The sequence below is a fragment of the Eumetopias jubatus genome, unplaced genomic scaffold (genome assembly GCF_037043125.1).
Source record: "Eumetopias jubatus isolate StellerSeaLion01/CBP00866 unplaced genomic scaffold, mEumJub1_p1.0 scaffold_13, whole genome shotgun sequence".
Classification (NCBI taxonomy): domain Eukaryota; kingdom Metazoa; phylum Chordata; class Mammalia; order Carnivora; family Otariidae; genus Eumetopias; species Eumetopias jubatus.
In genome coordinates, this window is record NW_028274819.1 from 43,987,203 (window position 1) to 44,000,729 (window position 13,527).

Genomic DNA, 13,527 nt, shown 5'->3' on the forward strand with positions numbered 1-13,527 from the left:
CTTCCTAGGCCCCGCCCACTTTGGGGGGGCTGCGAGCTTTGAGGGCGGGGAAGCGTGGTGTGTCTATCGATATCTCTGGGATAGACTGCCCTGCCCTGCGCCGCCTCCGTCAAAATCCCGAAGGCTTCTCTGTAGATCGCCGAGTGGTAGTTTCGGCAACTCTCTTGAGCCCGTATTTTTGCAGGAGGCCGCAGGCAGACCCGCGCCGGAACCATGGTGCGTTGGATTCTGAGCGCGGGCAGGGTTGGGGGTGAGGTCCGCCGGCTGGGGGATGGCGAGCCGCCCCTCCTGTCATCCTCAGAGTGGCCCGGGGCCACGGGGTATGGGAACCTCCGCCAACGGGAGGGTTCCGGCAGTGATTCAGCATCTCCGGCCTGGCCGGGAGAGGGGCGATGGGTAGTCTGTGCGACCATTCTCCGGGGTTCGTTTCGCTTTCTGGCGGGCATGGGACGCTACTTCCTCGGTCAGCTATCTGAGTTCGCCCCTCCAGTTCTTTCAGTGGTGTAGTTCCGAGCGACCCAGAGTGGCCCCTCGTGCTCTTTGTGGGAGGGAGGAGGAAATAGGGACTTGACTTCTCCGCTTCACTGTAATGCTAGTGCAGACTTGATCCCCGGGTTTGGGTTCCAGGACAGCATCCATTTTACTTGTGGGTCCGCCTGATTTCTCTCTCCCAAAGAGCTTGATCAGAAAGGGTTCTTTTCTCGGCGCCTGGGTGGCTCAGTCAGTTAAGCGTCTGCCTTTGGCGCTGGTCATGATCAAGCCTCCTGTCGGGTTCCCTGACCCTCAGGGAGTCTGCTTCTCTCCCTCTCGCTCCCTTCCCGTCCTCCCGGCTTTTGTGCTCTCTCTCTCTCTCAAATAAATAAATAAAATCTTAAAAAAAAAAAAGGGTTCTTTTCAATCACTTTCCACGCACCTATTTTTACGGATGAATAAACGGAGGCTGAGAGAAGTGGTGTTATCACGGTTACCACCTAGGCTCAGGGCTTCCAGCCTCCTATCTGCTATTCCAGCACTCAACTTTCTCACTCTCCCCTCCGTCCCCCGATTATTCTCTCAAGATTCGTCTAGTAGACTTGTTTTAAAATCCTTATTAAAGCAGTAATGGTTCTGATGCTGTAGCTATTTGTGTCAATGTCTAACTTCCTGAGAATATTCTTTTTTTTTTTAAGATTTTATTTATTTGAGAGAGAGAGAATGAGAGATAGAGAGCACGAGAGGGAAGAGGGTCAGAGGGAGAAGCCGACTCCCTGATCAGCAGGGAGCCCGATGTGGGACTCCCTCCCGGGACTCCAGGGTCATGACCTGAGCCGAAGGCAGTCGCTCAACCAACTGAGCCACCCAGGCGCCTTCCTGAGAATATTCTTGTGTTTATTCATTCAATATGAATGTTTATACGTTCAAGGCACTGTTTTAAGTGCAGTAAGGGTTCAAACATAAATTTGCCATATCCCTAATCATAAAGTAGAAGGGGACGTGTGGATAAAGAACTGATGGGAGTATATGTCGGAATTTTGGGAGAAAAAATGGAGAAGACTTAAAGAGGTAGACATATGAGCTAGTTTAAAGAAAAAGAGGGAAGAGCATAAGCAGGGAAGGGAAGTTGACACTATGAACTTTAGTAATTGAACCCAAAGGGAGTGCTACGATAGAATTGAAATATGCGAAGTTAGGTCCCATCTAGATCTGCTCCTTCTTTCTAGCTCATGTTTGCAACTGAGTAATCCTCCAATGAGGTTGTATTAACAGCATGTGTTAATGTTGAATCTAAACAGATAGGAAAACATTTTTTAGTGATAGAGCTTATTAAAAATTGGAATTTCTAATGTTCTTAAATCAATAGGTGTTTTTTCTTTTGCTTTCAGTTTCGCAACCAGTATGACAATGATGTCACTGTTTGGAGCCCTCAGGTAAAAATGTTTTATACTTTATCTGTGCAGTGGCTTTAGAGGGTCACCTAGCTAGCTCACTGTTAGAGCATGCAACTCTTGATCTTGGGGTGGTGAGTTTGAGCCCCACTTTGGGTGTGGAGCCTACTTAGAAAGAAAGAAAGGAACTCATGAAATTGTAGGCTGTGAGAAAATGGAATATAATCATTTTAGACATTCGTGGAACCTAAATTTATCATAGAAGTAAGTTTTTGAATTTAAAAGAAAAGTCATTTGAGATTTAACTATATTCACCTGAGATTTGTGAATACTAGATCAATTTTAAATATATAAAATGGTCTTGTAAGATGACTCTAAGATGTGTTGTTTTCTCTTTAGGGCAGGATTCATCAAATTGAGTATGCAATGGAAGCTGTCAAGCAAGGTTCAGCCACAGTTGGTCTGAAATCAAAAACCCATGCAGTGTTGGTTGCATTGAAGGTGAGTGAGGCAGTAAATAAATCTTCCTCATGTAGAAAATGGTACTAACAAATGTAAGTTTCACTGTACAAATAATAAAATTATAAATGTGTTTTTATGTTTTATAATGTCTCTGTTTAGAGAGCACAGTCAGAGCTTGCAGCTCATCAGAAAAAAATTCTCCATGTTGACAACCATATTGGTATCTCAATTGCGGGACTTACTGCTGATGCTAGACTGTTATGGTGAGTATGATCATGAAAAACAAAAGAAACATCCCTTTTGATTCATCCAGCTAAGATATTTTAGGAAGTTGTCTGGCAGAGTTTCTAAGTTCAAATTGGGAGACCTTAGTGGATTTGGCTCAGTTTCTAAGTACTCCATTTCTTGATCCCTATAGTAGTAACTACTAGAATTAACCATGTTAAGAGTAAAGCTTTAAAGAAGTCACCAAATAATGTGATACTTGTTAACTCAGGGTATATTGTTTGAGACAATGTTATGTCTAAGAAGAGCTTGACACTTTTGTCTGGTTTCTAATGATCAGGGGAACTACCCTCACTTTCTTTAATATGCCCGTATTTATTAGACATATATTTTTTGCGAAGCTCAGTACCGGATACCACATGGTACACAAGGATGAATCAGATATGCATCTCGTCTTTTAGGAACTTAAAATCTAGTAGTATATCTATACTACCAGGTAGATTTCTGTGAGAGTCCAGGGGAGATAGAGATTATTTCTAGTTGAGTGGTGTTCTATAAATGAAGAGCTGGGGTTTGAAGTCATGCAGATTGAGTTTTGTTCTCACCTTTACCACTTAGTATTTGAGATGAGGCTGGTTACTTAAACCATCAATTCTTTTAGTATTTTATTTTTCAAGGTTATTGTTTAAGAGCCTAACATGTAGAGCATTTAACACAGTGCCTTTCAGGTAATATATGAATGTATGTTGGGAGATCAAAGGTAGTTAGCCAAAACTAATTTCTTAAGCCTGTGATTTAATTAGGGAAGAAAGAATATAAGCATTAAGGGCAAATAGTAGTGCTACTGTTTTAAGTTTTCAGGTTACCCAGCAATCTCCCTGCTCTCTTGGGTTGGTGATACAGTGAGAGCATTATTGGTTTCTGAAAGCTCTTGAAAATGTAAAATATGTTGCATGGTCAAGCATTTTATTTAACCCAATCTATCCAAAATATTGCCTTGTCAACATGTAATCAATATAAAAACCTGATTAATGAGCTATTTTACATTGGTTTTTGTACTGAGTCTTTGAAATTTCATGTGTATTTTGCACTTAACAGTACTTCTTAATTCAGACTAGCCACTTTGATGTGCTGAATAGTCACGTATAACCAGTAGTTGCCATGTTGAGCAGTGCAGTTTAGATAGCCTTGGGAAATGGACTTCAAAGTACTGAACAAATAGCATGGTTCCCACAGTCAACATTTGATTCTCAGATGTGACATACACATAAACTGGACAAAGCAACATGGAGGGAAAGGTGCATATTCATTTCTTGTTGTTTATCCTCTTGTCTTTAATAGTTAGGCATGAATTCCCTTTTCCCCAGGGTTACATTTGCTTGAATCTTGCCAGGGTTAACAGTGAGGCTCAACAGTCTAGTGTCCAGCATCTCCTCTAGAGTGCTGCTTATGGGTAGAAGCACTGTTGGCAAGAACATGTAGCAGTGTTCTAGTAGAGGTTCTATTTCTTGCAGTCGCTCTATTGGGGAAATTTCAGCTGGTTCAAGACCTAGAATTAAGACAATCTTGGGACAGTGGGAAGGGTAAGAAAAGAGAGCTTGCTCTTTTTCTCTTGCTCAGCCTTCTCTGTTCTCTAAAGTGCTCAGAGACCAAGTTTATGTAGAGCTAAGGAATATTTTAATCTTTTTTTAAAAAACCTCAGGTGGCCCAAGAGTTTGGTATAAATATGCATCCTTGTGGCATGTCTTTCTCATTCCCTTGTGTGGATGTAATCCATGTGAAGAAAGCAAAAAAGAAATGAAATTACTTTATTTAGATTGAAATAACTCTGATGTGAAATAACTAATTTTCCTTGTTTCTTTTTTAGTAATTTTATGCGCCAAGAGTGTTTGGATTCCAGATTTGTATTTGACAGACCTCTTCCTGTGTCTCGTCTTGTATCTCTAATTGGAAGCAGTATCCTTTTTTTGTAGCATTTATGGATGTGAACTTTAGATAGAGTTTTGATACTTAAGCATTATGTTAATTATTGGGCATATAATGCATAGGTAAGATTTTGAAAACTTTAAGGTTAGTACTTTTCAATAACAATGTTTAAAATTTAGAAGGAGAATTGTGGGACGTTTTGCCATGGAAAAATGTGTTCTAAATAAGGAATTGGGGGGTGCCTGGGTGGCTCGGTTGGGCGACTGCCTTCGGCTCAGGTCATGATCCTGGAGTCCTGGGATCGAGTCCGGCTTCGGGCTCCTGGCTCAGTGGGGAGCCTGTTTCTCCCTCTGACCCTCTCCCCTCTCATGCTGTTTCTCTCTCTCTCTCTCTCTCTCTCTCTCTCAGATAAATAAATAGATAAATAAAATCTCTAAATAAGGAATTGGGTTGCTCTTTCATCAGCCCTTTTCCGGACCCAGATAAGCCCAGTTTGAGGAAAACCATTCAAGTCTCATTTTTAGAGAAGATTTAAAGTTTTTTATTGGTGGTTCTAGATGTCCTTCAAAATTATTGGCCCATTATAGCCAGAACAGATGAGGTTCTCTACGTGAGAAGAGATCATTTTGCCAGCACTTACTCTTTTTTTTTTTTTAAAGATTTTATTTATTTATTTGAGAGAGAGAGAGAGAGCACATGAGAGGGGGGAGGGTCAGAGGGAGAAGCAGACTCCCTGCCAAGCAGGGAGCCCGATGCGGGACTCGATCCAGGGACCCCAGGATCATGACCTGAGCCGAAGGCAGTCGCTTAACTGACTGAGCCACCCAGGCGCCCGCTAGCACTTATTCTTGAGTTTGGTGGATAGTCCTAACATTTTTTAATACTAGGCCAAAGAAATATTTCTCTTTTATTTTCTTCTTGCTGTGGTGGATTATGCAGTGACTAAAAAAAAAAAAAACAGAGCTCTTTGTCAATAGTGCTTAATGTGAAAATAAAGGTAGTACTTTATTCCTTGTTAGAACAGTTTCTTTAACTAGTTTAAGAGACCCAGATACCAACACAACGATATGGCCGGAGACCATATGGTGTTGGGCTGCTTATTGCTGGTTATGATGTAAGTTCATGGAATTACTATATTTTAATGATTTTTTAAAAACTAACTAGAAATTATATAGTGTGTACATATATTCTATTTGTAGGATATGGGCCCTCACATTTTCCAAACCTGTCCATCTGCCAACTATTTTGACTGCAGAGCCATGTCCATTGGAGCCCGTTCTCAATCAGCTCGTACTTACTTGGAGAGACATATGTCTGGGTTTATGGAGTGTAAGTATGATTTTTTTTGGTCCCCTCCATTCTTTATATAGTGAATAAATAGTATCCTAAATGAAGAAAACTATCAGCTTTACAGAAAGAGTTTTTCGTTTTATTTTGTTTTTAAATAAGCCCATGGAGTGTTCATTATTTCTGTTATACATATGGTTATTACCCCATCTAGCCATCACAGTAGTTTCGATCACTAGTAGAACTTTGTCAAAATACAAATACAAAAATACAAATGTCCTCAACTTTGAAAACTCTTGGTTCAGTTGGTCTGAATTGTGCCCCAGCCAGAATTGAGAACCACTGTACTGGTTACCAGTTATAAGTTCTGTTACCAACTTTTAGTTTTCTTGATTCTCATCTTATTTTTAGCCACACAGACATTTCTACATTAAGTAGTCCATAAACAAGTAAAAAATTAATGTACCTATGGGAAAGAAAGGTAAAATATTGATATGTGATCATAGGATAGGTTTTCAGGGGCTTTGCTTATGCAAGGGTCTTAGACTTTAACACATGCTTTTTGGACATCTCTTGAGGTGACCATGTGGTTGTTTCCCCTTCATTCTGTTGTGGTGTATTGCATTATTTGACTTTTGAATGTTAAACCAGTTTTGCATTCCTAGGATAAATCACTCTTGCTCATGATTTATAATATAGACTATATATGTATATACATACATATATATGTTTATGTAAACATAAATGTTGCTGGATTCATTTTGCTGATATTTTGTTGAGATTTTTTGTGTCTGCATTTATAAGGGTTATTGATCTGTAGTTTTATTTTCTTGTGATATCTTTGTCTAGTTTTGTTATCAGGTTAATACTGGCCACATAGAAAGAGTTGGAGACTTTGTTTATAAAGAGCAAATACCTTCCATAGAACACATCCTATAAAACTTTGTGCTGTGTCATTTGTGAATCAGGATTCTCATTTAATTTAGCATAAAAAGGTCAAATTTAGTAATAAAAATTGTGTTCTCTTATTAAATAAAATAATAGTGATGTTATTTATTATTATTAGATTATATGGCTAAACATTAAAATTTTGGCTGTTTTTATTGTGATATATTTAGTATGTGACTGAAACCATAATTTCAGACTACAGACCTGACAAATAAAAGCCACCTAGCATGAAGATGAAATTAAGAAATAATTGTTAATTTATTATATAGGCAATTTGAATGAACTGGTTAAACATGGTCTGCGTGCCTTACGAGAGACACTTCCTGCAGAACAGGACCTAACTACAAAGGTAGATATCATATTTTTCAATTTGAGATTTTAACATTACAGGTCAATCATTTATTTCATAAATAGAGGAGTATAAACTTAACAGTTTTTTAATTTGGGAGATGGTTGCCTTGGTTCATTCTTTCTCTTTAAGCTATTCACTGATCTGATTTTGAAATAATTTTCAAACATTTATTTTTGGAATAAAGCAATAAAACCAATAAGTCTTAGGTGAAATGTCCTTCAGTTTCTTCAGCAGGTAGGAATATCTTCGTATTATTAACTCAGTTAACAAATATATATATTGAGCACCTACCATGTGTAGGCACTAGACATTGAAAATATAATAAAAACGGCAAACATCTTGGCCTTCATGGAACATACATCCAAGTCGGGAAGATAGACAATATACCCATAAGTGAATTATATAATATTAGAAAATGATAAATACTACAGAAAAAATAGATTAAGAGGAGAAAGAAGGACCATCTGGGTATAGGAAGGAGGTGTGGTGAGGGAAATTTAAAATAGGGTGGTCAAGGATGGCTTCTCTAAGAAAGTGAAATTTGAGGGATGTATCTAAAGGAGGTGAGTGAGTGAGCGATTCAGATGTCTGGAGGAAGATCATTCCAGGACTATAAGTTAAGGGCCTTGAGTCCAGAATATTAATTGAGGCAAGAAGGCCAGGAGTGTTGGAGGCAATGATTAAGAGGAAGAGAAGGAATAAAGTCAGATAATGGAGACCAGATCATGTATAAACCATTGCAGGTACTTTGGATTTACTGAGTGGATTGTTAGAGTTTGAACAGAAGAATACTTGATTTGATTTACGTTTGAAAAGAGTTATTCTGGTCGCCATTCTGAAAATAGATTGTAGTGGGCAACATGGGTGAAAATAGTTTTAAAACTTACGGTAACACAGATGAGAAATTGTGGTGAAGTAAAGGAGCTTGGAGTTGGAGATGGGGATAAGTGGTTCAGTTTTGGGTATGTTTTAAAATTAGAGCTAAAAATATTTGCTAGTAAATTGGTTGTGAGGGTGTAAAAAAGTTGTTTTCAAGATTTGGGGCTTGATTAGAGGAAGGAGAGATTTATGGTTTACTGAGCTGGGTAAGACAGTAGAAGGAACAAGTCTTGGGGTAGGAGTTGTGGAGAAAGATCAGGCAGTTAGCTTAGGACTTATAAAACTTGAAATGCCTACTGTCCATTGGTGATATAGAATAAGCAGATATTGGCTGGCTCAGTCAGTAGAGCATGCAGCTCTTGACCTCGGGATCATGAGTTCAAGCCCCATGTTGGGCGTAAAGCTTACTTAAAAAAAAAAAAATGTAAACAGCTATCAGATGTGTATGCCCTGGAGTTTGGTGGAGAATGGTCTAGCTAGACTTAAAAATTTTGGAGTCTTTATGTAGAAATGGCATTTAGAGATTGGACTGGATGAAACCACTAAAGGAATCGAATAGTTTCACAAGAAGCTTGAGGCCTGGGCAAGGGGCACTCTAACCTTTAGAGATTGGAAGGTGAGTATCAGCAAAAAGGGACTTAGAAAGATGACCAGGGAGGTAGGAGGAAAACTTTGAAAGTGAGACATTCTTGAAAACAAATGAAGAAACTATTTCAAGGAGGAGGGAATGAATAATTGCTAATAGATCAAGGAAGATGTGGAATGAGAATTAACCATTAGATTAGCAATGATGGGGACTTGACTAGACAATTTCATTGGAATGGTGAGCCCAAAGCCTGAAAGGAATGGAATCAGGAGAGAATGGGAGAAGAGGAATTGGAGGCAGCTTTATGGAGATTTTCTCTTGCAGGTTCAGAGAAATGGGGTGCTGGCTAGAAGAAAATGTAGTGAGGGTTTTTTGTTTTAATTTTTTAAGATGGGAGAAATTACAGCACGTCTGTTACATGGTTTTAAGAATAATCCAGTGTAAAGGAAAACATTTATATAGGATAAATATGAGAAAAACTGCTGGACCAATGTCCTTAAACAGTACACAGGTGGAAAGGTAGATCTTAGAGAGGAAATTGGATCATTCATTCACACTAACAGGAAGGGAGAGAATCTAGGGACATAGATACAGGAAACAGTAGTTACTATGGGAGCTTGTGAACATTCTCTTCTAATTGCTTCTGTTTTCTCAGTGAGATAAGGAGCAAGAAGAATGGAAAATGCTAGAAAGATGTCCAGGAGAAGAAGAGATTGGATGATCTAGGGACCTGTATAGTACGATGCAGGAACCACTGTGGGCCTCCTTGTGGTTAATGATCATTAACTAAAGTGAGATCAGTCAGCATTTTGTAAATCCATTTTATTATAGGATTGGATAATTATTATTTAATATGTATGTGAAGAATTTATAGCCTGTGTAATCTTTTTAAAAATAATTTTTCCTATCCTAAAAATAATTTTTTTTCCCCAACAAAATCAGGAATGTACATTATTTTTATGTTTAAAGTACCCATAGGGGTGCCTGGGTGGCTCCATCAGTCAAGCATCTGACTCTTGATTTTGGCCCAGGTCACGATGAGATCGAGCCCGCATCAGGCTCCATGCTGAATGTGGAGCCTGCTTAAGATTCTCTCTCTCCTTTGTCCCTCCCCACCCCCCCAAAATAAATAAAATACCCATAATGCCATCCCTCCAAGATGATTGTCTTTTATATTTTGGATTTACAGTTACCTGTTGACATTTACAATTTGGAAGAGTTTGCTCAGCTATTTGGCTTTCTGATTTCATATTTTTACTGAATCATGGAGAATGATTTCGTGAAATCATTGAGAGAGGGCCTGTATATTCTTATGCCTCAAACTTTCACTAAAATTTTAATTTTACAGGAGCCTTTTTTACACTGGTTAGCATTCACTGAGCATTTTAAGAATTGCTCTTTAATTTTAACATGTAGAAAATAGTTCCAAGACCCTGCCAAATTAACATTTTAGAACCTAAAACTTATTCTCTTTCCTTGTTAAGAACCATCATGTCTTAACTTACACAAGAAACAAACCTGACTATTTCTTTGGAGTTAGGCTTACTTCCCAGTTAAGTTGCTTGCTCCGGTAACATTGGTCTGCAACACATTCCAAGTTACAAATTTCTAGGTGGCATAGATCTTTGGTGTTACTCATGATTAGCAAAAGTGAATATTAAATCTGCAAGTTATGAGGATGTGCTAGTTTTCTTCTTCCTTTTTTCTCCATATTTAAGTATTTTTTAGTCTTATTAAGTGTTATATAAACTTTTATTCTGCTTTTTTCACCCAACATTTAATCAAAAGCATTTTTCTAACATAAATTCTCTTGATTTTGAATTCCCTCCCCCCCAGAATGTTTCCATTGGAATTGTTGGTAAAGACTTGGAGTTTACGATTTATGATGATGATGATGTATCTCCATTCCTGGAAGGTCTTGAAGAAAGACCACAGAGAAAGGCACAGGTATATAACTAATCATAACACCAGAGGCTTTAGTTCTGTCATAAACTACTGTTCCTACCACAGTTGTTTAGTAGGCTCGCAGTTCAAATGGCAGTAGGAAAACTTAGAACTGAATAATGTAAAATACTGAGGGGGCAGTGATCTCCATAAACAACAAGAGTTGATGATTTGGTTATCTGTTGCTATTTTTCACTATTAAGTCATTCTTTTGCTGGTCTCATTTAGGATCTCTTGTAGCCTGTTGAAGCAGTGGAACTGGAACATCCAAGATGGCTTTATTCACAGTCTTCTTTATTCATATTCTCTAGGTATATCCTAGAGGGACAGCTAGAAGGCTGGGACCTCTGCTAAGATGGCTGGACTACTGTCCATGTAATCTCAGAGCCTTTCTTCACCAGGGTCTCCTTATCAGGGTAGCAGCTCAGAGCTTGCAAAAGTTCAAAAGCTCAAAAGTGGAAGTTGCTAGACATTCTTAAAGGCCAAGGCTCAGGAGTGGCACAGCATCAGTTTTGCTCATTCTGTTGGTGAAAGGAAATCATAAGGCCAGCCAAGAGTCTGTAGGAAAGGGGACTGAAAGAAAGTTCACTGGGGACCCTTTGTTAACTAAATTGGCCCTTCACAAATATTGAGAAAAGGATCAGGAAGTATTGGGAAATCTCAGATTAAATACTGGTCTGTTTTTTTGGGTATTTAGAATACACAGTTGCTATTTATAGATACTTATTTGATAGCTGTGTAATTGAAAATAAAGTGTCCTGAAGAGAAATATTTTCTATAGTGTGAGTTTTTTTTTTCAACTTGGAGAGGATATTGTTGGTACTATTTGGAGGAGTAGGATTTGCATTATTTAAACTGTTGTTGATAAGAACCAGCACTGTTACCGTGAGTTCCACAAAGCTGATTTCTTTGATCATGTTCTGTGTTTATTAGTGCTAAAGAGGATGAGAATGTCAAAAATGTACTGATTATATTCTAAGGCTAGTGATGATCCTTTATTCCTGAACAAGACAAAGTATGATAAAATGCCGGAATTGTTCAGTGATGCTTAGGTTTTCAGACCTATAAAATTATGTATGTTTAAAAAAAACAAAACAAAAAACCTTTGTTCAGAAATTTTAACAGGACAATGAACTAAAATTGAGTATCCAAAATGTCTCCTAACCCCTTTTTCTTGTAAATTCTTTTATAATAATTGTGATTAGAAGTATATATTGGTCAAGTGTTTTTTTTTTAACCTGTTTTCCTTTTTCTTCCTCTTACAGCCTGCTCAACCTGCTGATGAACCTGCAGAAAAGGCTGATGAACCAATGGAACATTAAGTTACAAGCCAGTCTGTATGTTTATTATCAAATCTGTAAGAATGCAGGAACATGTACTGATGACAATAATCTATGTGTAGGAATCAGTCCAGATGTGTTTTTCCCTAGCAACTTGTCTGAAACCATATAATGGTGTGCATTTTTCTTTAAGAAAGGGTCTATATAATCATTTTCTGGAAAGTATAGGTATCTGTACTGATGTTTTTATATGAAGAACATAGTGTCTTTGTGGGTTTAAAGACAACTGTGAAATAAAATTGTTTCACCTGCCTATGTATTGGGTTTTTGTTTGTTTTTTAAGTAGCTTCAACTATAAATAGTAATGAGATTACAACTGGTCATCTGCCATGTTTGACAAATTAATTTGCCTTATGTTTAGTGAGGGGGGTAGTAGTACCTCTTATCTGTCACAGCCTTATACCAGTTCCCTATGTATGGACTGGCTACATGAGAATCCATGGAGATTTGGTTCAGAATACAAATTGCTGGGTTCAACCCTGGAGTTCCTTATTAAAATGTAAGAAACCACCACTTCCCAGCCACCATAGTAGCAAGGTTTTTAAATGGTTTTTCTTCACAACCAGCAGATGGCAGTAGTGATAGCTCTGGTCTCAGTGTAGGGAACTTTTGCAAAAATAACAAAAGGGAAATTTTAATCCCAAACCATCATTTCCTCTTATCATGCCCAGCCCCACTCTGGTGTAATCTTTAGACTGCCTTCCATTATTTTTGTGAGCTGTGTATGCAGATACTGCAGAACAATTTTTATCTTAGACCATGCAAAATGAAATTCGAGGAAATCTGATTTATAAAACACTCCAAAAATTTTGCTGCTAAGAAACCTTGAGGAGTTTTTTTATTTCCTGAGATTCCCATCTTTCTAGAGAGGAGCAGTTCATTTGTAGATAGGGAACTTGGATTTTAGATCTAATTCTACTAATTAGTTGCCATTTGGAGAATTACTGTGAAGGTTAAATGGGAGAATTTATGTGAAAATACCTTGTACACTCTAAAATTCATAAAATGTTAGTTTTTTTCCCAAATTGTCCAAAAATTTATTTTTTTTTAAGATTTTATTTTTGGGGTGCCTGGGTGGCTCAGTTGGTTAAGCGTCTGCCTTTGGCTCAGGTCCTGGTCCCAGCATCCTGGGATCGAGCCCCACATGGTGCTCCCTGCTCAGCCGGGAGCCTGCTTCTCCCTCCCCCTCTCTGCCTGACGCTCCCCCTGCTTGTGCTCTCTCTCTGTTAAATAAATAAAATCTTTAAAAAATAATAATAAAAATAAAGATTTTATTTTTAAGTAATCTACACCCAGTGTGGGGCTTGAACCTATAAGTCTAAGACCAAGAGTCACGCTCCACCGACTGAGCCAGCCAGGTGCCCCATAGATTGCCCAAAACTTTAAAAGTTTTAGTAGATTTGAAATCTCTCTGACTTCTTGAAGGTAAAGTGCTAAGAGGAACTCTGGCAACCTTGTTGAGAGAAAGACCTGACAGGAATGTGTGAGGTGTTGGGTCTCTGTTCTGGAAGTAGCCTCAGGAGCTGGCCATTTGAGCTTGGGATGAGGCCACAAGAACCATGTGGCCGTTTGACCTACCATAGAGTTGCATTGAGCATGTGCAACTTTCACACACAGAGTGAATGAGAGGGAGTTGTCCCACCTGCCTTCAGACTCAATGGCTATTATAGTTTGGAGGAGGGAACATAAGTGGGAAATTTCATAATCTGCTCT

At 38.5% G+C, this 13,527-nt stretch overlaps 2 protein-coding genes across 7 annotated transcripts in view; one reads left to right on the forward strand and one right to left on the reverse strand.

The window, feature by feature from the left end:
• The window catches only part of LOC114219429 (uncharacterized), a 51,757-nt gene extending 51,542 nt beyond the window's left edge, over positions 1–215 (reverse strand). The window contains exon 1 of the mRNA XM_088017495.1: positions 20–215. Coding sequence (XP_087873621.1) covers positions 20–215 — 196 coding nt within the window. The remainder of the gene's footprint in view (positions 1–19) is intronic.
• Positions 107–12,087, forward strand: PSMA1 (proteasome 20S subunit alpha 1). 6 transcript variants are annotated; one of them, XM_028116984.2, is made up of 10 exons: positions 107–216; positions 1,863–1,907; positions 2,265–2,366; positions 2,487–2,590; positions 4,420–4,508; positions 5,522–5,592; positions 5,678–5,807; positions 6,983–7,062; positions 10,367–10,477; positions 11,740–12,087. In XM_028116984.2, exons 1-10 carry the CDS (start codon positions 214–216, stop codon positions 11,794–11,796), a joined length of 792 nt encoding a protein of 263 aa, XP_027972785.1. In that variant the 5' UTR covers positions 107–213; the 3' UTR covers positions 11,797–12,087. The 6 variants fall into 6 exon arrangements, with proteins under 6 accessions (XP_027972785.1, XP_087873799.1, XP_087873796.1 ...); XM_088017673.1 differs by having other exon boundaries at positions 109–216; positions 2,270–2,366; XM_088017670.1 differs by lacking the exon at positions 107–216 and adding an exon at positions 386–463 and having other exon boundaries at positions 2,270–2,366.
• Positions 12,088–13,527: the final 1,440 nt, after the last annotated feature.

Bases quoted from the DNA above. Each gene is read 5' to 3' on its own strand.
- PSMA1 (XM_088017670.1), top strand. From the start codon at position 393: ATGGGTAGTCTGTGCGACCATTCTCCGGGGTTCGTTTCGCTTTCTGGC. The intron at 2,367-2,486 runs GTGAGTGAGGCA...GTCTCTGTTTAG, and splicing joins CAGTGTTGGTTGCATTGAAG to AGAGCACAGTCAGAGCTTGC. The intron at 4,509-5,521 runs GTATCCTTTTTT...AACTAGTTTAAG, and splicing joins TGTATCTCTAATTGGAAGCA to AGACCCAGATACCAACACAA.